Raw genomic sequence first — 24,676 nt, 5'->3', positions numbered from 1 at the left:
ATTCTTTTCATGTGGTTTCAACTATCTCGATGCATACGCTACCACCTTCTCTTCTTGCATTAATACACACCCCAAACCATTATGAGGAGCGTCACTGTATACAACAAAATGCTTATCAAATTCTGGTTGAACCAATACATGAGTTTATGTCAGAATTCTCTATAAAGCTTCAAAATTTTCATGACATTCAGAAGTCCAAACAAATGGTACATTCTTTCTCATCAGCTTCGTTAAAGGCATCACTATCATCAAAAAATTCTTAATCTTCGATAATAACCGGCAAGTCCAAGGAAACTCCGAACTTCAGATACATTCTTTGAAACTTCCCAGTCCATTATAGCTTTTACCTTTTGAGGGTCTACCCGAATCCCATCTGCAGAGATCACATGCCCCAAGAAAATTACTTCATTTAGCCAAAAATCACATTTGGACAATTTGGCATAAAGTTTCTTATCTTTGAGAATTTGCAAAACTATTCGCAAATGTGCGCTATGCTCTTCAATGGACTTCGAGTAAACCAGTATGTCATCAATAAAGACAACAACAAACTGGAGGGCTGAAAAATCCTGTTCATGAGATCCATGAAAGTAGCAGGTGCATTCGTTACTACGAATGGCATTACAATGAATTCATAATGGCCATATCTCGTTCTAAAAGCAGTCTTTGGAATGTCCTTCTCCTGAATCTTCATTTGGTGATAACCCGAACGTAGATCGATCGTTGAGAATATCGAAGCTCCTTTTAGCTGATCAAACAAGTCATCAATGCATAGGAGGGGATACTTATTCTTGATGGCCACCTTATTAAGCTGTCGATAATCAATGCAGGGACGCATTGACCTATCATTCTTCTTAACAAATAACACCGGAGCTCTCCAAGGTGACACACTTGGTCTAATAAATCCCTTCTCTAACAACTCTTGCAATTCTTTCGGAGCCATCCGATAAGGTGCCATTGCAATTGGAGCTGTTCTCGGCATTACTTCAATTTGAAATTCTACCTCTCTATCTAGAGGTAATCCTTGCAACTCAGTAGGGAAAATATCAGGGAATTCCTGAACTATTGAAATCTCATCTAATCCTTTCTCTTTAGCTCTTTATCTATCACATTTGTAAGAAAACCTCGACATCCTTGTAGCAATAGCTTCTTAGTAGACATTAATGATATTACATTTGCTAAAGGATTAAACCTTTCACTGATCACACTTATTTATGTTCCTCTTGGACTCTTCAGGGTTATCTTTTTCAATCTGTAATTAACATCCCCATAGTAACGGAACAACCAATCCATTCCCAGAATCACTTCAAACTCATCAAAGGGTATTTCCATCAGATTAGCAGGGAATTCAATTCCCTGAATCTTTATGGGACACCCCTTACAGACTTTGTTCACCCGAGCACTATGGCCTAAAGGATTAGTTACTATAATCTCGTTACTCGTAGATTTTAAGGGAATCTTCAATTTCTTTACTAACTTACTTGTAATGTAAGAATAATTAGAACCTGGATCAATCAGAACAAATACTAATTTATCATACAGCTGGAAAGTACCTGCTATAATATCTGGATCATCACGGTCTTCACTTGTCTTTAAATTGTATACCCGTGCGGTTGACCGAACTTCAGGTTGAGCAGAGGATTCAAATTGGTTCCTTCCTCTGCGTCTTCCTCGTCCTCTCTGTGAGGCAGAACCAACTCTCTCCGATGGTGCAGGTTCACCAACCTTCAATAGACAATCCCAGATAAAATGTCCAGCATTTTCGCATCGGAAACAAGTCCCAGTAGCCATCCGATAAGCCCCAAAATGGGTTTTTCCAAAGTGCTAACACTGTCTTGCTTGACCCTGATTGGATCTCACAACACTAGATCCCATCAATTGTGTCTGTCTAGGCCTTGCCTGACTTGCTCCTCTAGCAGAGGATGCAACTGATTCTGATCTAACTTGTGATCGAAATCCTGAGTCTCTTTCTCTTTTTGGTGGTGCTGAGCTAGAAGAAGTACCTATCCTCTTTGATGTCTGAACTCTTGAGTCCCTGAATCTCTCATTCTGAGCCCTTTCAAGAGCCTTTGCATGATTGATCACCTCTTGGAACGAGGAAAAATTCAATAATATCAGCATCTCTTTCAATCTAGGGCGTAAGCCCTCCACAAACCATTCACACAAGTATTTTTCAGTAGGCACAAGCTCATATGCAAACTGAATCAGCTTGTTGAACTCGTATTCATACTTATATACAGAGCGGTTCATCTGTTTCAAGTTCATAAACTCATGCTTCATTAGCCGAATAAATTGATCTTCAATGTACTTGTTTTTAAATTCATCTAAGAACAAAGACCAAGTCAACTGGTCACTGGACATCCTCATGGTGACGTTCGTCCACCATATTCTCGCCTGACCCCTCAGTAGCGAGACATCTCCATCTAACTTCTCCACTTCAGAGCAGTGGAGACCATCCAACATGATTTTCAAATCATTTAACCAAAGATCTGTCGCAATCGGACCTTTCTCAGATTCACCCTTAAATTCGAGAGCTCCCAAACTTCTCAACTCTTTTGCTACATTCATTCTTTGAATTGGTGGGGCAGGAGGTTGAAGACGCGTCAGAATAGCGTCCAACGTCCTGAAGAAAGTGTCTTGGTCTTGTACAGACACTCCTTGAGATGCATGTCCTTCACCTTGCCTGTTCAGGGAAGGTGAATTACTGCTTTCAACAGGCCTATCTTGTTCCGCTTCACTTCGGGAGCTATTATGTCAAGACATCTAATAAAATAAACACATTGTTATATTAGAAAAACATCATACTCATACTATACCAGATCAGAAGTTCTCACTATTTGTTGGCATGTATTCCATTTAAAGACTCTATAGACTATGGTTTATGCCTAGAATCGGCTAAATCATAGCTCTGATACCATTAAATGTAACACCCTCAACCCATACCCGACCTGGATACAAGTCCAGGATGTCACATTGACTAAACAAAACAATATTCTTTAAAAAAACGATAAAACATTTGAACTTATATTATTAAAATATAATAATATACATATGTGAATACAAGTTTATCAAAATACTCAGAACATACACAACTTGACCCTTCGATTGCATGCCAACATTCATTTACATAACAAAAAGACCTACTGATTAAGTTGCCTCTGATCTGATAGTTGCAGGAGTAGTGTTGTCCAGCTGCTTAACCTGTCTCGTCTAGTTTCTCGGATCCTACATATGAAACAATCACACGCTAAGTCATTGACTTAGTGAGGCAATATAATAATAATGACGACGAAGAAATATAATAGAAATGGTATAATAAAATGGAATGATATGTAATCAAATACCTAACCATGCAGTTTATATCACCATGTTCTTTACCTGTAAGCATAGTATATTAACATTCATGAATTTGTATTAATAAGATTATTGGCCCATGATACCATACTGAGAACCTAAGGTATGTGAGTACTGTGAGGTTGTGCACTATGCTATCACCACAGCTCGTATAAATGCACCGATGTGCCACGTAGAATTGCACCGAAGTGCCGCGTAGAATTGCACCGTAGTGCTATATAAGATTGTCCCTAAGGACCACGTAGATAATTCCTTAAGAATCATACACATATGGCAAGGATCAAGTATGTGTCTCAAAAGACCTCACACATGTTCCAAAGAATACATATATGTCCCGAAGGATCGCGTAGACCCTCTACTCTTGGCATGCCAACTATTCCTATAGTTCTCATCTACATAACATGGGCTTTTCCCAAATTACATAATATATCACATAGATATATCATTTCCTTACCTTCATCACATGGCTCATATAACTTTGCATACATATTCATTTAAAACATGCTACACAATGCACATAGTATGAATTCATATCATGCTTCACAATATGAAATGAATCATGTATCAATGTATTAAATCTAGACTTCTCACAAGTCTAGAACTAATTATATCGTTATAATCATGTTATGCATATGCACTCACCTATATTTCCTTGCTTTTTCCTTGATCGATCTTACTAGGTAATTGTTCTGGAACTTGTTTAGGCTCTGTATCTAATAGTAATTCATTGATACTTATCAGTATATTAATTAATATATTCTAAACTATCATTTCTTGGGCAAAAAGAAAAGTTATTTTCATCTTTTAATGAAGGTATGCATCGATACACTACACCATGTATCGATGCATCCCTTGACGGGTGAATCGATGCACTATCTATGCATCGATACAGAAATCCTATTCGATGTTTGTATTTAAGGGGGTGCATCGATGCACTACTTGTGCATCGATTCACTGATGGCATTTGATGTTTTTATTTTAAATTAGTGCATCGATACACCATGAACAATTTCTGGGATTTATCCTTGATGCATCGATACACATTGAATGTGCATCGATGCATATAGCCTAGAAATGTTATTTTGAGTACGAAAATCTCTTTATAATCCTCTCAACACTTTATAATTCACCTCCTTTTATATCCCTAACTTGCATACACTTACTTAAACTAATTATTATCCATTCAATACTTCTAAAACTTAAAAATCCAATCCTCTATATGGAATTTAAGAATCTCACTCAATTTCCAACATGTTCTAATTTTAATTCTAACACTTCCTATTCCTTAATTAGCTTGATGACAAGTCAAATCCCACTTCTAATTCTTATGATGAACTATATTTCATGATTTCACTTTTCTACTTCCTTTCTTTAATCCTTCCTTTATTTAATCCTTCCTAACTCCATCATCTTTTGATTTTAAGATAACCTAAGCTTTCTTTAAGCATATTTATCATCTAATGATCAATAAGCAACCTTAAATTCATCAAGAATTTGATTAACAAGAAAGATCACCTTTAGTTTGGCTTCACGATGGAGAAGAAGAATGAAGAATAAGAGAAATCTAGAAACTTTGGTTCTTTCCAATAGCTTCCACGTGGGTATAAAATATCCTCAACTAATATTTAATTATTTCCCTTATTAAAAGTCTTATTTACCCCTTTAATTCCTCATTCTTTGCTAATTGATCATACACAAAATATTTTAATCAATTCTTTGAACTTTTTAATTTATCCAATTTGGTCACAGAATTTTTAAATCTCATAATTTGATCATTAACACGGTATGGAGGATGTTACAATTCGGGTCGACTACGGGTCGGGGGTGTTATATTTAATGGTATCAGAGCCAAAGTTTAGCCTATTCTTGGCATAAACTGAAGTTAAATGAGTTTTGAAAAGTATATATGACAACAAAAAGTGAAAACTTCTAATATGATATAGTAATGAGTATGATGTCTTCTAATAGAGTTATATGGTTATGTTTTATTAGATGTCTGACCCCGAGAATTCCCGAAGTGAACGGAGAAATGATAGACATGAAGGTAGTAACAATTCACCTGCCTTGGCCAAGCAGAGTGAAGAGCGAACACCTCCTGTAGTACCTGTACAAGATCAAGGGTTGTTTTTTAGGACGTTGAACGCTATTCTGATGCGTTTTCAACCTCCTGCTCCCTCAATTCCTAGAATAAATATAGCAAAAGAGTTAAAAGGGTTAGGAGCACCCGAGTTCAAGGGTGAAGCGGAGGAAGGTCCTGTTACTGCAGACCTTTGGTTAAACGATGTGAAGATAATACTACAGGGAATCCACTGCTCTGAAGTGGAGAAATTAGATGGAATAGTTTCGCTATTGTGTGGTCAAACTAGAGCATGGTGGACAAATGTCACCATGAGATTGAGAAGTGATCAAGTGACATGGTCATTATTCTTAGAAGAATTCAAGCACAAGTACATTAGTGACTAGTTTATTAGGCAAATAAAGCAAGAATTTCTAAACTTGAAGCAAGGGAATTACACTGTGTATGAATATGAATGTGAGTTTAATAAGTTAAGTCATTTTGCTACCGAGCTTATTCCGACTGAAAAAGATGTATATGACTGGTTTGTGGAGGGCTTGTGCCCTAGATTAAAAGAGTTGTTGTTAGTTTTGAATCTTTCATTGTTTCAAGAGGTGGTAAATCGTGCTAAAGCTCTAGAGAGAACTCAGAATGAGAGGTTTGGAGAGCATAAAGTTCAGATGTCTAAGAGAGTTGGTGCTTCGTCGAGTTCAACACCATCAAAGAGAAGTAGAGATTCTGATTCTCAACCTCAGAATATGTCTGAGTCAGTGGCATCTTCTACTAAAATATCAAATCTAATTCAATCAAGACAATGTTCACATTATGGGAAGAATCATATGTGAGTATATCGAAAGGTCTCCGGAGCCTACTTTAGATGTGGTGACATTGGACATTTTATTTGAGATTATCCATTTATGATTGATGAGACTGCACAAATCGAACGATCTGATGTGGTATCTCAGAGAAGTAGAGGTAGAGGTGGAGGAAGAAATCAATCTTAGTCGTCCACTTAACATGAGATGCATTATACTACTCAGGTTTACAATTTAAGGACTGACGAAGATTTTGAGGATCCAGATATCATTGCAGGTACTTTTCAATAATGTGGCAAAGTAGTTTTGGTTTTGATAGATCCAGGATCAACATAGTTATACACTAGTAGCAAATTAGTAAGAGAATTGAAAATTTTGATTTGAAGTAATAAGTAATGAGGTGATAAGGACTAAACCATTAGGGCATGGTTTTCAGGTGAATAAGCTGTGTTGAATTTATATGTGGTATGAGAATTTATTCTGAAAATTATTAGGAGCATAGATGGTTATTAATAAGTAGTAATATAGAACAAAATACTTTGCAAGTAATGGCGACTATCAAGGTTATATGTATTAAACTTCAAATGAGGACTGTACAAGAGTAAAAGTTTTGCTTATATTGTAAGCAATTAGAGAATGATGAAAGAAATCAATTGAATTATAGGGAGATGAAAGACACGTTTATAAATGGTAGTTATGTAAAATTTTAATTGTGAGAATAACTTAGGATTGGAAGGGTGATATACATAGATGATTTCTCCATATCTTTGTGAAGTGAAAATTCGAGGACAAATTTTCTTAAGGGGGGAGATTTGTAACATCCCAAAAACTAAGTTAGTGACTAAATTGTAAGATTTTGAAATTTTGAGTCTAATTTCAAAAAAATTAGAAAAGTTTAGGGACTTAGATTGGAATATCTTGGTATTGAATTAAATAGAAAAGAAGAAAGGAATGAAGGGTATTATGGTCTTTTTATTTTAAAGGATAATTTATCTCCTTTATTAAGAGATAAGCACGTGGATTTGGGGAGATATCTAGAAATACAATTATTGTCTTTTTCTTCTGCCCGTGAACTCCACTTCAAAGATATTGAGCGAAAGCAAAGTTCGAACAAGTCGACAAAGTAATATTTATCGAGAAAGAGATAAGAGATTGGTGTGATTAGTGAGGCCCAAGTGAGTGCATACTAGTTGGTATATGATATTTTATGGAAATAAAACTTGCAACGAGTCTATTTCCTATATTAGAATGCGTGAATTCATGAAAATAAGCATGTGTTTGATATGATTATTATGTGTTACTGAGTATTTGAATATGAGTATATGTGTTATATGTTATTGTATATGTTACATGATCTATGTGAAAATAGGTTTGTGTAATAAACCATGTGAACTAGTATAAATGATATATGTGATTACATAAGAATATGATATAAGTTATATGATATGGACATAAAGGATTATATGAACATGTGATATAACATACGTGCCAAGATATTATATGATTATATGTCTATGTGATATGTGACTATATATGCTACAAGATATATGTGAACATACGAGAACAAAGTATAAGTTATATGATACAAGCTATGTGGTTAGATGCACACATTAATATACCTATGTGAAATAAGTGATGTGAACTGTTATAAATGGTAAAGCCCATGTTATGTTATATGAGAGCTGAGGGTATAATTTGCATGCCAAGAGTCTAGGGTTCTACGCAGTCCTTCGGGACATATATGTGGCCATTCGGGACAATTCTACGAGGTCCTTTTGGACATTTTATATGACACTCAATGCAAATTATACGAGCTATGGTGACAACATTTGTGCACAACCTCAATGCACTCACATATCTTTAGTTCTCATTAATGTACCATAGGCTAATAAAAGATATAAAAAGAATTAACATTTTTATGAGGTGATATGTTATTATTTGTTAAATGCATGATCTTATGTGTTTTTGTTGTGTGAGATATGATGATTCAGGTAAGAGATGAAAATATGTAACTGTATGATATGAGAATATGTAAATGTGTGTTATGAAAGTATGTAACTGCATGTTTCATTAGTTCATTTATGCATATATGCATCACTAAGTCTATGACTTAGCGTGTGAGTGTTTCACACGTAGGATCCTATAAGTCTGAAAAGCAAGGATAGGCAACAGAGACAACATAACATCATCAGAGATCCGATCAGAAGCAATTTAACAGTAGGTTATTTTATTGTAGTAAATAGTGTTGGTATGTACCTAAAAGTTTAAATTGTATATGCTCTGATTAGTTTTTGTAAACTTTTTGATTTAATGTATGTAAATTATTCATCTTATTTAATTTAATTATGAATTTCTCCTTTATTTTATATAAGTAAATGATTTGAAATTTCAATGTGACACCTCAGACTTGTATCTGGGTCGGATACAGGTTGGGGGTGTTACAGTTAAAATGTCGTTCATCTTACTTTTGATGTTATCATTTTGTCATTGTGTTTTTTCTTGCATGGTTTTATCTAAAATGGTCGTGGGTGGTTAATGGGAAGAAGTAGAAGAAGAAGAGTCAAACGGTCGATCAAACATGTTAAGTCAGCTGGTTTAACGTGCCACGTTAGCATTCCGTTGATGCAATAAAGATTTGTTCACGACTGTTAACATCGAGTGACTATTTTGTAACAAACGATAATGTTAGTGACCATTTTGTAACAAACGATAATGTTAGTGTCTGATTTGTGACTTTTCAAACATCAATGGTGAAAACAAATACTTACCCATACATTAGTGACCATTGGTGTAGTTTACCCTTTCTTTAATCAATTAAAAAATATATTTAATTGAAAACAAACAAAAAAAGCATCATTCATGTTCTTAAGAAACCAAAATTCTGAGATCACCATCAACGACGACTTGTTTGAATCCTCCTCAACTATCTTCTATTCTCTATTTTCCCTTTACACCGGTGATGACAGGTGTCGCCACCTGATTTGTAAAAAATATATTTAATTAAAATTAATTAAATTAATCCTCTAATCTTATAGTGACACATGACATCTTCTGATTGGAGGATTATATTTATAGTATGTGTATTAAACTAGTGACTAAATTGAATGAATGTGTAAATATTAAGGACCAAATATATAATTATGCCAATTTTTATTCTCTGCCACATCACCAACTCCGTTAAAAATTAATGACTAGTGACTTGATTGAAGTATTTAAATAGCAGGATGGTCTGATTTATCGAATCAAAACGTCAGTGGTCAAAATGAAAAGGGCATAATGCAACAAAATAACCTTAACATTTGACAGTGGTGTCAAATTTGCCTGTATTGATTTTTTTTAAACATTTGACCCCTTAACGTTTCGTTTTAGGTCAAAAAAACACTTTTGTTAGATGAAAACCATTAGTCAACTAAATGTCAACGCATGGAGATAACATGGCAAGCTTACATAACATCGCACGCTGACGTGGCAATGTCATATATGCAAAGGTGATGATGTGTCATTTGCCACGTCAACAAAAATTATTTTTTAAAATAATTATATTATTTTTTTTATAATTTTTCAACCAATACAAAGATGACATGTGTCATCATTTCATTTGCTTATATATTAAATTATAAAATTTACCTTCCAGTATCCCGTTGGTGGAGAATACTTTGGTTTCTCACGAGCGTCACCATCCTCTTCCCAAAATAGCTGACCCCACTGTTCAAATATATGGAAACTTTGCTCCTGTACCGGACCAACCAGTGAAGTGCAGGCTCCCTGTTACCGGAACAATCCCATAATGCATAAAAGGAGTCTACGTTCGAAACGGAGCCAACCAGACGCATATCATGTTCACTACAGTTCAATCTCCAATCTTTGCTTTCTGAAAACTTCTCGACGAATGCATTTGAGCAGTTCAGACTACCCAGATTACAGATATCAGCTGAGTCATGGTACCATGAAACTTGACTAGAAAGAAAACTGACAGCATTGTCAAAGACCCTTGCGAGGTTGACAATGGAGTTACTTTACACGTTCAAGCAATTCATATTGTAATACTTACAGTTCTTCATTGTTAGTGTATGGTCAAGGTATTTCCGAATTATCCTGATGAAAAAACATCTTTTAGAAGTAAATTGGGGGGAGGGGGATGACAAACAATACAGTTCAAGTGCACTGACCATTATTGGAGCATGCAAAACCGATGCTTATATCAGTGCACAGATTAAAAACAAAAACCCAAAACCGAAACCGAGGAAATGAATCACTCACTCACAAACATACATTCATGGCTATCGAGCAATGGCGTTTCCGACTGCCATGAAAAACGAGAACCAACCGTTGGCCGTCCTCATCTTTTTGTGGTCGTTAGCCGATAAGTCGGCGAGTAGAGCCCGGAACGGACTTTTCAACATGTTGTTAGCGACGTCGAGGATCCAAAACCCGACTACGAATATCGCGACGACTTTCAATTTCGTCGGTTTCTCCAATGAATCGACTGCACGGTGACCATTGTCTTTAGCGAAACTGATGAGGAAGATGGCGATGGAGAACGAGCCGGCTCCTGCGAAGATAAAGGGTCGGCGTAGACCAAACCGGAAGGTGAAACGGTCACTGTTGTAACCCACGATGGGTTGAACAAGGAGGCCGGAGATTGGACCGCAGGGCCAAATGAAAGCCGCCCATGTGTGGGGAACGCCGAGGGTCTGCAACGTATGGGGTTAGAAGAGACAGCTAAAGAGCCCAGCGGAACTGGATGCCGGTGGCAATGGAGGCGACGGTGATGATTTTCCTTATCGAGCTTGGAGATGGCGAAACTCATTTTTCCGTTGTAGTTGGCAGTGTGTTTTATCTATAAAACTAAACTCCTTTGTGTTACCAATATATAAACATTCTTACAAGCTGAAAAATATTAAAAACAATAATAATATTTAAAAAAATAAGCATAAATTCTTACTGGAATGCAAATTTTACAATTTTATATTTAAGCCAATGAAATGATGACATGTGTCATCTTTGTATTGGTTGAAATTATAAAAAAATTAATATAATTATTTTAAAAAAATAATTTTTATTGACGTGGCAAATGCCACGTGATCACCTTTGCATATATGGTATTGCCACGTCAGCGTGCCATGTTATGTAAGCTTGCTTGCCATGTCATCTCCATGCCAACACCGTTAGTTGACTAACGTTTTTTATCCAACGAGGGTATTTTTTGACCTAAAATGAAACATTAATGGGTCAAATATTCTAAAAAAAATACGGGTAAATTTGACACCACTGTCAAACGTTAAGTTTATTTTGTTGCATTATGCCAAATGAAAAGGGTCTATAGTTTTATGGTCACCGATGTACTTTACCCTTGGTGCGTTTGGTTCACGGAATGTAAGATTATCAGTGGGAATGTAAGATTACCAGTGGGAATGTAAGATTACCAGTGGGAATGTAAGATTATCAGGGAATAGGATTACTGGGAATGTTGTATTTTGTGTTTGGTTAGCTTAGCAAGAATGTAAGATTACAGGGTTTGGTTAAAGGAATAAAAGATTATTGGAATGTATATTTGACCAAATTGTCCTTATTATATATTTATTTTTTAACAAGTTGGAAAATATTTATATATTTTCTTTAAAAAATTTAAATTCATAAAATTTATATAATTTTTTTTTACAAAATTGAAAATATAAAAAGGTTTAATGAAAGGGTAAAATTTTATTTTAACACCTGAACTTCATATAGAATTTTAATTATAGACTTTTTTGTAAATCTAAAATAGTTTAAGGATAAATTTGTAATTTAACCTTCGTAGAATTGTTATTATTCAATGACAGAAGAATGCTATTTTTGAAAAAAAAAAATTAAGGGCATTTTAGTCCAAAACGTCTGTAATCCAACAATACCTAAGGAAAGAGAGGTAATGACATTCCTGGTAATATACCCTAAAAAATCCACCATTAGTAATCTTACATTACCGAAAATGGAATTCCCGGACTAACCAAACTGGGAAATGTGGATTCCATTCCCATGGGAATCACACATTCCCCCATGCAAACGTCCCCTTGCAAACGTCCCCTTTAAAATTACTATAATTTGGTGGATATTATTTTTTTAATGTTTAAATATAATTTTTTAGCTTACTTTTATCTTAATAATTACTTCCCACAATTATTTTATTAATTTTTTCATAGTGTCGTCTCCAACAATGATTGTAGTATGCAAGGACCAAAATTTATGTTAAGGGATGAACTTAAATTTAAGAGGAATGAACTAAAATTTCAGGGGGCGAACTAAAATTCTAAGGAATGAAACATATTTTTAATAGGAAATACATAGAAAAATTTTAAAATATATGAAATTTTTAAATTTTCAGGAGACGATTGTCCCTACCTGCCCCAGATCTACCCCTGTAGTATGATCGATTGGATTTTCTTTATTTTTTTGATTTCATTTTTTTCCTAAATAAAAGTTTTTTTTGCACATCTATTTTGAGTTTCCCCCTCAATTAGGGATGGAAAACGGGTACAGTTTCGTATATTCCGCACCGTATCCGCTCCAATTGGAACGGGGATAGGTATAATTTTAGCGGGTAGTGGGCGGGTGTGGATTTATAAAGTGGTACCCATCGTGGGTGGTGGGCGGGTAATGTTTGAGACATTACCCGCCCCACATCCGCCCGTCCAGCTAAATATCTATTAAATTTTAGACCATTATGAATTTAAGTGTAATTTTAGAGACTAATTTATAAATTTTAATATTGTATAATATATAACATATAATTTAACCAAATATTAAGGATATTTAGTCTTTAATCTGGTCTTTAATTAGGGAAATATTCGGCTCTTTGATTAAACCCATAATCCCACTAACCACGTCACTTTCCATGTTCTTTAGCCCATGCTGCCCATCCAAACACAAATTAGCCGTACTATATGCATTAACATAAAAAACAACAGTTTTCATGTTCTTTAGCCCCTCAAAACCCATATTAAGTGCACTATGAGCATTAACATCGAAAGCAACTCAACAATCCAGCTCTGCGACTACATGCTCCCTACAATCTGTCTCCATAACATTCGTAGAGCCACTCTTCTGACAAATTGAAGCATGCGTTGCTACCCCATCACGAACTGTCTGGGAACCAACTCCAACATCCTATTAGTTTGCTGTTAGGCGGGTCTAAATGGGTATGTCACTAGTGGGTAGTGGGTGTGAGGATAGATTTGAAAATGTACCCGCGTGGGCGGGTGTGGATTTGAAAATTTGTACCCATCATGGGTGGTGGGCGGGTGATAGATTGAAAATATTAAGTGGGTATGGGGATGGGGGAGGGGATATCCGCACCCGACCTGCCCGTTTGCCATCCCTACCCTCAATATAACAGTTTATTTATTTTAATAATTATTATCTAAAATAAGGGAATGAGATTTTTTCTCATTACTCACTGAATCGACAACCTACGGTAAATGAGATATGTCAACCAAAAGTTTTTAATAATTCATTATAAAGATTGTTGTTTTCTTAAAATTAAAGTAATGTTTAATTTATTTATATCATTATTTCTATAAAGGAATTTCTACGTTAGTATCTATTTATAAATTTTCTTAATTATTGAAAATACACACACAATATAATTATTTAAATCTAGAACATCAAGAAAGAATAACACTTCTTTTAACCTTTAAAATAATTCTATAACTTTAATTATTATTAACCTCTAAAATTATTCAATAAATTTAATTATTCTTACGTTTAATTGGACATTGAAAAAAAAATCAATGATGAATATTAAATTTTATATGAAAGCTGGTGCAAAGATTTAAGCCAAAACATAACTTTTGCTTTTCCATTTTTCATTTTTTTTCTAAAATATTTATGTTTTAATCTCTTTTCTATAAGTTTTTTTATTATGTAGATTAAATATTTACTGGGTGTGCTTTATATTTACTCTCTTTTCTTTCTTTTAATACAATCCAACACTTCTGTCAGAAAAAATAACAAAACATATAACTGACTATTTTGATTATTTTTAAATTTTAATTATGCTGAGAAATTATAAATCGTTTGACTAATTATATTTAGAGCGGAAATATTCAACTTTAAAATGATATTAGAAATTATGCACGAATCAATTTATCTAAGTGGTTAAAGGAATTATTTTTAAACATTCATTTTCAAATAATTAAAATTATTTAGAACATATACTAATTTATAATTAGTTTAGCATGATTAAAAAATATAGTAGAAACTATAATCATTTTCGGGTAATGCTCAAACTATTTCTCTCTTAATCAAAAACAACAACTAATAATCATGGTGCAAGGTTTTTAAATATATAAAATAACTTGTGAAACTCTCACTTTGGGTAGTTTTCTCCGACTTTTTAGGATCTCGTGGGGGCTAGGGTTTTGTTTTCTACATGGTTAGCGGTCTTCAACCGACTCCTGGGGCAGCCGGGCTCCCTCCTCCGGGGCTGTTGAGCCTCCGATTACTGGGGTGGTATCATGTAATCTGACTGGAGTACCTGGAGGTGAGGCATCTGCGATGGTGGATGGTATGGAGGTGGATCAACAGGGGGTCAAACCGAGTGCTTTGGGGGGAGGCAAACCCTCTTATACAACGATGATGGTTGTTTTGGGCAAAGTGGATGATTCGACGAAGAACTTCTTTGAAGGGAACGATGTTACTATTCAAGAATGTGATGTGGTGGTGGATCGGAGCGGTTTCTACCCTATTATTATTTTCTCTGATAGAGTTAATGAGGCTATTGATGAGAACATGAAGATGTCGATCATCGTTCGTTTGTTGGGTAAAACTATAGGTTTATGTGCTTTGTGGAATAATATCCAATTGCTTTGGAAGCCTCAAGGGCATATTCAATTGATTGATCTGGACAAGGGATATTTTTTAGTCAAATTGGATTACGAAAGTGACTATAATCGGATCTTAACGGAGTGGTCAAGGGTTGTGTTTGGTAGCTATTTAACGCTTCAACCATAAAGTCGTAACTTTTCTACTATGGTTAATCACCCATCTCAAGTGGTCATTTGGATCCGTCTCCCGAGTTTGCCGTATCGTTACTATACGGTCTTTATTTGGTCTGATTGCTGCGGAAATTGGTAGAGTTGTTTAGGTAGATTATAACACCAACGCTGAGGAGAGAGGGAAGTTCACTAGACTAGCGGTGGTGGTTGACCTTAATAAACCATTGCTACTGTGTATTGGGATTGACGAATTTGTTCAACAGATTAAGTATGAAGTCTTTCAGTCTATTTACTTCAAGTGTGGTGTATATGGTCACCTTCAATAGTCGTGTGGCACTCAGGAGAGGACGAAACTGGGAAAGGTAGGGCCTGAATCTACAATAAGGAAGGAGGAAGTATCGGTTGTTAGGAATGCTCATGAGCATTTATGGGCCATGAATGGTAGTTTTTTATCCTCGTCGTCAGGTTAAAAAGGCTCCCAGCGTCGGGGGGATCTCTAAAGTGGGTGCTATCTCGAGGGTAATACATGGTTTGAAAGTTTAAGTAACTTGGATAAGAAAATTGTTGAATTGGACTCAAACAAGGAAAACATGTTAATTGGAGTGTAAGGAACACCAAAGGGGTGGTGGCTAGTTCGTCGAGAAGAAAGGAATCAATTTCAGTTTAGACGTTTAAAACGGTTTTAGGGGCACAATGTGGAACCACCTAGAAGTAGGGTTTAACAGTAACAGATCTGAAGGGTGTTCCTCTTAGGGAGGCTCTGAGAGAAGTGCCAGTGAGTTCTTTCAATAATAAGGGTTCTTTAGTGGGAACGCCAAAAGAGCAACATGCAGAAATCACTCATGTAGGCTCTGCTGGTCATATCCAGAGTCCTGTTTTGTAAATTCCAGGTAACTACTCGGCTTTGTCCATCATAGAGGAGGGTAAAACTAAAGGTGGAACAGGCCGGAGGTGAAATGAACAAGGAAAGTTGGGGGTCCACAAGAGTGGTAAGGAGAACTCTTTGAAAATATTTAGTAAAAAATCAATTAGTTCTAAACTCCCAACTCGATCAGCAGCTATCGATCTGGTTCAAAAGGCAGTCGAGGCTTTTGAAATTCAAGATGGCCGGGCGGATCCTCATCCCGTGTCTAGACTTGAGTTGGGTAAGGATGTTAATTCAATTGGGGGTGAACGATTGAGAAACAAAGAGATCGGGGGGGTCCAATGTTGAGCCGATCCAAGGGATCATTAATACCTTCTCTTGTAGTGATGATTGATTTGTTATTTTGGAACACCCAAGGGGTAGCCAATCCGGTTTATCGACGCCATTTTAAACGTATGATACGAGAGAATAACCTATCAGTTGTGGCTTTAATAGAGAATAGGATTAGTGGAGGAAAAGCAGATTAAGTCATTCGACGAATATGATTCCCAAATTCTTTCTGAGTGGAAGCTTAGGGGTTTAACGGAGGGATTTGATTACTGTGGTCATATGATGTTCAGGTGAGAATTATATCAGTTTCAAACCAATTCATCCATTCTCAAATTCAAGTGATGGGGGAGGATCATTCGATCTTTGTTACGGCGGTTTATGCTAGTCCTGTTGTGGTAATCCGTAATAGACTGTGGGAGGTTTTTGAGAGTCTGAATCCAGGCTCAAATCATCCATGGTTGCTTATGGGAGATTTTAATGCAATTTTTCAGCCAGATGAACGTGGAGGAGGAACTTCTCTTCAGGATGGTACGAGTAGGGGGTTCGCTAGTTTTGTGTTTGACGAAACTCTTCTAGAGGTAAAATTTAGGGGGTGGCTTATACTTGAGCTATAGGATCGCTCTATCAATGCCTGGACTGATGCCTTGTCAATTCTGTACGGTTTAATAGATTTTAAGACTTGGATTGGATAGGATCAGATCATTGTCTGATCTTACTTAAATCTCAAAGGTCGACTCGTATCTCTAGTGTAGGCCCATTTAGGTTTGTGTTTGCTTGGCAGAGTCATGAGGATTTTAATCAGATACTTGGGGACTCGTGGAAAGACGATGATTCCATTATGAGCAAACTTTCTTATATGCGGTTTGCCCTTGAGCATTGGAATAAGTTTCCTTCGGATACATTGGTCGAAAGAAGAGGAAATTATTAGCTAGAGTGAGGGGTATTGCTCGTGCACTTTCAACTAGACATTCGAATTTCCTATCAAATTTGGAGGTTCAACTTAAGGAGGAGTTGGAGACTATTTTGTGCCAGGAGGAGAGTTTGTGGATGCAGAAGTCTCGTTGTAATTGGTTTCTTCAAGGGGATCGTAATACGCGATTCTTTCATGCCAGTGCCCGTTTACGTCGTCGACGTAATTAGATTGTAATGCTCAAGTTAGATGGTGAAATGTGGTGTAGCGATCAGGAGATGCTAAGGGATGGAGTTGTTGGGTTTTATAACAAGCTTTTTACTAGCCAAGGATCAGGGATGACCTTGCCGTATTTTCTACATAGTTTTTCTTTGGTGGACGTTTCAGTATCAACGGATTTTTCGAGACAGGTTACTCGCGAGGAAATCAAGCAAGCTGTTTTTGAGTTGCATCCCTCTAAGGCCCCGAGAGTAGATGGATTTCAAGCTTATTTTTTTCAAAATAATTGGAAGGTAGTGGGTATTGATGTTTGCCGAGTGGTGATGGAGGCGTTTTGGACGAGGTGTGTGCCAACGGAGTTAAACAGAACTCTCCTCGTTCTTATACCCAAGGTTGCTAGTCCAGAGAATTTTTCTTAGTTTCATCCTATTAGCCTTTGAACTGTTCTTTACAAGATTATAACGAAGCTAATTGCGAATAAATTAAAACCGTTCATGTCTACTTGGGTTTCGGAGAACTAGACCAATTTTGTTTCAGGTTGAAGCATCACGGATAATATCATTATTGCTCAGGAAATAATCCTTTCTATGCGATTTAAATCTGGAAAGGTGGGTGGATGGCTATCAAGATTGACTTAGAAAAAAACATATGATAGATTGGAATGACCATTTATTGATGATACATTAGGAGAAATTGGCTGTCCGGGAGGTCTTCACGATCTTATTAAGAATTGTGTATCCAGTGCTTCGATGCAGGTTCTGTGGAATAGGTATACCTCTGCCCAATTTTCACCTTCACGGGGATTCGTCAAGGTGATCCTCTTTCACCATACATTTTCGTTCTCTGCATGGAGAGGCTAGCTCATGCTATTCGGGCTGAGGTTGATGGAGGGAGGTGGAAACCAATTCGGTTAGGAAGAGCATGATCAAGTCTTTCCCCTTTTTTTTCGCAGATGATCTGGTGCTTTTTGCGAAAGCTTCGATGGAACAACTTCAAATTATTCAAAGGGTTCTTGAGACCTTCTGTCGTTGCTCGGGCCATAAGGTTAGTCTCCCTAAGACAAATGTCTTTTTCTCAAAGAATGTTTCTCCGAGTATCAAAGAAGAGATCAATACAAGGTTTCAATTCACTCAGGTGGATGATATAGGTCGGTATCTAGGGGTTCCTCTTCTTCACCATCATGTGACCTATGGGACTTATAGTTACCTTGTGCAGAAGGTGCACGATAGATTATCCGGTTGGAGGGCAAGGTATTTGACCATGGCAGAGAGAGTTGTTTTGGCTAAGTCTATTTGGCGCCTTTACCTATTTACTCTATGCAAATGTTTGTTATTTTTTTGTCTAAATGAATTTACGTTGAGATTGAACAACTCATAAGCAACAAAAAATTGAACAACTCATATGCCATTTATTGATGACGTGGTTCATTGTTCGATTCGGTGACAAAGATGTATTAGGCTTTGGTCGGGGCTCACGTTAGTATAAGAAAGTTTGGTTGCGAATCTTGCCTGGGTGATGGGTAATGGTCGTACAGTTAACTTTTGGAGGGACGCATGGCTAGGTAAGCTTGGACCATTGCAGTCATTTCGAAGGGGAGCAAGTTTGGCCTTGGCTGAATCGGTGATGATAGCCAATATGGTTTCGGGTAACGGGGAATGCAAATGGGAAGAGCTCATAGGTGTTTTACCGAAGCATATTAAAGACTACTTGATCATGGTAATACCTCCGTTGCCGACTAATGGGGAATATCGACCTGGTTGGAGGGGGTGAAAAATAGAAAGTTCTCTGTGTCAAGTGCTTACAAATTGCAGGTGGATTTGGGTCAGCCATTGTCAAACATATCTCAGGTTTGAAAGTTGGAAATTTGACGGTTTGCCGAGAGTGCGAATTTTTCTATGGTTGGCTTGCTTAGGTTGCTTGTTGACGAACGAAAAGAGAGTTAGACGAAACCTGGCGGCGGATGCGAGTTGCACGTTGTATGGAGCAGCAACCGAGAGCATCAGTCACGTATTACGGGACTATTTTAAGGCGAGAGCAACGTGGTCTGCACTTATTTCACAAGGTAGATTAGGTGAGTTCTTGAGTATGGATATGGTGGAGTGGATTCATTATAATTTGCAAAATCTGATCTATTTTCCTGGCTAAATTGACGGGATAATGTTGTGAGAAAAAAAATTCACGAGATAATGCGTTCTAACAATTAATTGTTGAGATAGGGTGTTTGTTACAGTTCGAATGTAGGTCGCCAGGTGATCTGGGCGACCAAGGAGGTCGCCATGTCGTCCCTGCGTCCCACCAAGAAGGTCGCCATGTATGCTGGCGCCATGCAGTGAAAGTTGAAATGTAGTGTTATCTCTTCCTAGTCAAACACTAGTTGTTTGGTTAAATGCAAATTTGGTCCTCATAACTTTGCACTCTCGTATGCATGTTTTAATATTTAGGGGATAATAGCATTTTCGGTCCCCTATGCTTTGTAATGTCTTTGTTTAATCATTTAGTGACATTTTTAATGTTTTGTTTCAGGCATGTATATTTTAATAATTATATTTTAGTCACTAGTTGTTTATTCTATCAAGTTTGTGTATGTTTCATTTTGATCATAATATTTTTAGTTATTTCATTTTAATCACTGATTTCATGTGTTTTATATATTTTCCTTAATTTTTGAAATTGGCCATGAAATTTGTAAACATGTTATTTTAGCCACTGTTTAGTATTTATGTTTATTATAATTTAGTCATATATGTTTCTTGTTTATCCTATTTTAGTATGTATTTATTTTAAAATTGATTATTGGGATCTTTGGTTTAGGGTTTTGTCATAATGAAACCAATTTTGTCATATTTTACCTGTTATATTGTTATATATATGTCATAACCATTTTTAGGTGAAAATTATTTATTGTTTTAAAAACATTTATGATTTTAATATTGAAAAAAAATGATGTTTTGAAATTAAATTGGTTAAATTCGTCATCAACCTTTGGGTTAGGAAATTTCATGTTTTAAAAACATGTTTACAAATTTCATGGTCAATTTCAAAGATTAAGGAAAATATATAAAACACATGAAATCAGTGATTAAAATGAAATAACTAAAAATATTATGATCAAAATGAAGTATACACAAACTTGACAGAATAAACAACTAGTGACTAAAATATAATTATTAAAATATACATGCCTGAAATAAAACATTAAAAATGTCACTAAATGATTAAACAAAGACATTACAAAGCATAGGGGACCGAAAATGCTATTATCCCCTAAATATTAAAACATGCATATGAGAGTGCAAAGTTATGAGGACCAAATTTGCATTTAACCCAAACAACTAGTGTTTGACTAGGAAGAGATAACACTACATTTCAACTTTCACTGCATGGCGCCCAACATACATGGCGACCTTCTTGGTGGGACGCAGGGACAGCATGGCGACCTCCTTGGTCGCCCAGATCACCTGGCGACCTACATTCGAACTGTAGCAAACATCCTATCTCAGCAATTAATTGTTGGAACGCATTATCTCGTGATTTTTTTTTTCTCACAACATTATCCCGTCAATTTAGCCATTTTCCTATTAGCACACATGAATGGCCACATTTGTTTGGTACGGTCCTTTGGTGCCTTTGGAGATGCCGGAATCTTCGCATTTTTGATCATGAGCAGCCATTATTGGAGGGGGTTCTCGATCAAAGTTGATGATTACTAAAAGAAGTGGCGGAAGCAAGTAAATTGGAAACTGCAGGAATTCGAATGGTTGTGAAAATGTGTCGGACGGTGTCGTGGGAGCCTCCGCCAAAGAACTGGTATAAGGTGAATACGGGTGGCGCATATGATGTATCCTCTAACCATTCGGGTTGCGGTGGAGTGATAAGGGATGCAGGGGCCGATGGATTGGTGGATTTGCACGAGGGTTAGAAGTGTGTTCAGCTCTTGAAGAGGAGATGTGCTAGCTTGGTATTTGGGACTGAAATGAATCATTGTAGAGATCAATAATTGTGAAGTTTGTTCGACTCTCCAACAAGCAAGGAATTCGGATATGGCTTCACCACTTCTTCCTATTATTGTCGAGCTCTTGGAGCGGGATTGGACTGTTCAGATCACTCATGTGGTGCGGGAGAAAAATGTGGCTGCAGATTACATGGCGAGGATTGGTCGATCAATGGCTCCTGGTTTGCGAACGTACAACACCCCTCCGGCTGAAGTGCTAGATGTGATTCAAGTTGAAGCTGATCATTAGAATCAGCTGCTCCCTCTTGACATTAAAAAAATAATAATCATGGTGCAAGAAAACAAAAGGGTAAAGTACACAAATGATTCTTCGACTATAAGATATTTTTATTTAATCTATTTACTATTAAAAGCTATAAATTGAACCTTCGACTATAGAATACTATTTTATTAATTCCATCAATTATTAAAAGTTACAACATGATCACTAAATATTCATTATATTCTAAAGTCATCATTTTCCTTTAAAAAATTAGTGACTGTCTAAGTTGGACGTTAGCATGATGATTGAGATATGATAGTCGTTTGAGATTCTAAGATAGTATTTTATCATATCACAATTAACATATTAACGTTTAGCTCATAATATCATCAATCTTTTAATAAAAAATGATGAGTTTAGAACATAATGAATAGTCGAATGACCGTTTTGTAACTTATAGTAGTTAAAGGATTCAACAAAGTAACACTCTATAAACGGATGACCATTTTATAATTTTTAACAGTTAATGAACTTAATAAAGCAGTATCCTATAGTCAAAGGACCATTTGTATACTTTATCGAAAACAAAATAAAAGGGTTATTATTAATTTATTATACGCGTAATAAAACCGGTTTAATAAGCTACGAACTTTCCAAATCGGCATGTATTTGACATGGTCTAATCGTGAAACCATGACTTCACCACTTTTAAAAGGGGTGGATTACTCTGTCTACGAACTTTCTAATTCGGCATGTATTTCAAATGAATACTTTAAGGAACTGTTTCTATTATTCAACAGTCATGTGTTAGAACAAGTTTGAAACATTAAACAATTAGATGTAGATTCAAAGTAAATTATTACAACATCTAGAGAGATTGCTCCAAGTAAAACAACATCTAGAGAGGTTGCTCCAAGTTAAACATTATGTATGTATTCATGTTTAGGGCAAATTACATAATTAATCATTATATCTCTTATTCCGTTTATTAATTTTATTACTAAATCTTCAAAAAAAAAATAACTTATGGATTGAATTTTAATTTTAATTTTAATTTCAAGTTCAAGTGAGCATTGAATCGTTAAATTTAAAATGGCACGGTGATATGACAGCTGTGGTGTTGACATAAAAATCAAAATATGTTTTTTTATCCTACATCATCTTTGTTAAAAATAAGATTTTATTTTACTTATTTTTAATCATCATCGAAAATTATTATCTTTTAACATTTTTTATGGTCATCTTACACACCGATAAAGTATGAAATCTCTTCAAAACTCATAGAATCAAACACACACAAATATTATAATTTCACAGGGTTTGAGGATTTTGTCAAATTTGAGAGGGTTGTGAGGTGGTTTGAAAGTTTGAATAGTTTTTTAAGAAGACAAACAACTTTCTTCGAAACTACTCTCAACAGACGATCATAAAAGCATATCGAATCATTCAAACGTTAAACTTTTAGATAAATTTTTCATTAATTTTGAGTGAGTTTAATAGAAAACTAAACCTACAAGAAGATAGAATAGTAAAACTTAAAAGTATTACGTTGTACTCAGTGACGAAACTATGTATAATTCTAAGTGGCCCAAAAAAATTATTATTAAAAGAATATATATAGGGATAAATATGTATTTAGACCTTTATGTTTTGATTTATTTTGATATTGTCCCTCCTAATTTTATTGTTTATTATACTTTGTCTCCCTTGAATTAAAATCCTGACTACGTCTCTAATCGTATCAATGGATCTTATCTAATATATTAAAATCGGGGGAAAATATTAGTTTTACACTTTTTTAGAACTATTATATGAGATAAATTAAAGACCGAGATTAAAAATAAAAAAATAAGAAAAAAATCATCAGAAGAAAAGGAAAACGATTAATCTCAACATTTGAGAATTACAATTTTTTCAATCCGGCAAATAAAAAAATGAGATCTACAATTAACAATAAAATATATATTTATTGAAAAAATCCCATTCCACAAAAATCTCTTCCCTTTTCAGTTTCCTTCTTCCAGGATTCTATTTGTTTACAAATATGAAAATGTTAATTAAATTTTCTTTAACTCCATTTACTGAAGCAATGAAGAATTAGATTAAAGAACTAAACTTTGTAGAATATTACACAACTTTTCTTGTTGCTTCCATATTTCTGCCACAAATTGAGCCATTGGTTTTCGGCCTGTTTAGTTCGAATGGTCTGATTGAATTAATGCCCGACAACAAAACCTCAGATTCTCTGCATGTTTTGATACCATACCAGAACCAAAGGGGAAATAAGTTAATTTAAACTACTAAATACTTAAATTATACTATTTTTTATATACTTAAATTATTTTTTGTCAAACTAGGTACCTTAAATTATCATATGTAACTATTATAAGTACCTCAACTATTTTTTGGTCAAAATAAATACTTGAATTATATCCCCTTTTTTACTTTAAGCCCTTAAAATATTTTTTTTATCAAAACAAATACTTAATTTTATATGACGTGTCAACATTTTATTAGTTGAAAAATAATTTTATAACTGAAAAAAATATCAAGATTTAAAATAATTAAGTATAATAGTTTAAGTACCTAGTTTGATAAAAAAATAATTTAAGTACCTAACAAAAACACAAAATAATTTAAATACTTATTTTTACTTTAAGCCTTAATATTAAATCAGAACGTGAAAAAAAAAGCTCGTGAAGAATGTTTCGGTTAAGATTTTATATACAGTAACCAAAGTTAGGGGTGAACAAAATTTGACTCGAAAAACCAATGTTTTTGACTTAATTCAACTTGAAAAAACTTGACTTGAATTGACTTCGAGTTGTAATTTTATAAACTCGACTCGAAAAAGTTTTAAGTTCCAATCGAGTTGTAAAATACAACTCGAATAATACGAAAGTTTTAGTAATTAGTTGATTGATTTTCAATTTTGAGTCGAGTC

The 24,676-nt window shown here is 35.3% G+C and overlaps 2 protein-coding genes across 2 annotated transcripts in view; one reads left to right on the top strand and one right to left on the bottom strand.

The window, feature by feature from the left end:
• Nucleotides 1-11,032, bottom strand: part of LOC120165210 — a 29,364-nt gene extending 18,332 nt beyond the window's left edge. Inside the window, exons 1-3 of the mRNA XM_039174778.1 lie at nucleotides 10,710-11,032; nucleotides 10,047-10,236; nucleotides 9,850-9,987 (exon numbers count right to left, since the gene is read on the bottom strand). Coding sequence (XP_039030709.1) covers nucleotides 9,850-9,987; nucleotides 10,047-10,236; nucleotides 10,710-11,032 — 651 coding nt within the window. The remainder of the gene's footprint in view (nucleotides 1-9,849; nucleotides 9,988-10,046; nucleotides 10,237-10,709) is intronic.
• A 10,252-nt stretch (nucleotides 11,033-21,284) lies between these two features.
• Nucleotides 21,285-21,759, top strand: LOC120165209. Its single transcript, XM_039174777.1, has 2 exons — nucleotides 21,285-21,432; nucleotides 21,506-21,759. The coding sequence occupies exons 1-2, from the start codon at nucleotides 21,285-21,287 to the stop codon at nucleotides 21,757-21,759; spliced, it is 402 nt and encodes a 133-aa protein (XP_039030708.1).
• Nucleotides 21,760-24,676: the final 2,917 nt, after the last annotated feature.

Source organism: Hibiscus syriacus, unplaced genomic scaffold (genome assembly GCF_006381635.1).
Source record: "Hibiscus syriacus cultivar Baekdansim isolate YM2019G1 unplaced genomic scaffold, ASM638163v2 tig00111582_pilon, whole genome shotgun sequence".
NCBI classification, from domain to species: domain Eukaryota; kingdom Viridiplantae; phylum Streptophyta; class Magnoliopsida; order Malvales; family Malvaceae; genus Hibiscus; species Hibiscus syriacus.
The sequence above is the reverse complement of the archived record's forward strand: the minus strand, read 5'-3'. Positions and strand labels throughout refer to the sequence as shown.

Bases quoted from the DNA above. Each gene is read 5' to 3' on its own strand.
- LOC120165209 (XM_039174777.1), top strand. From the start codon at position 21,285: ATGTGTCGGACGGTGTCGTGGGAGCCTCCGCCAAAGAACTGGTATAAG. The intron at 21,433-21,505 runs GTTAGAAGTGTG...GAATCATTGTAG, and splicing joins ATTGGTGGATTTGCACGAGG to AGATCAATAATTGTGAAGTT.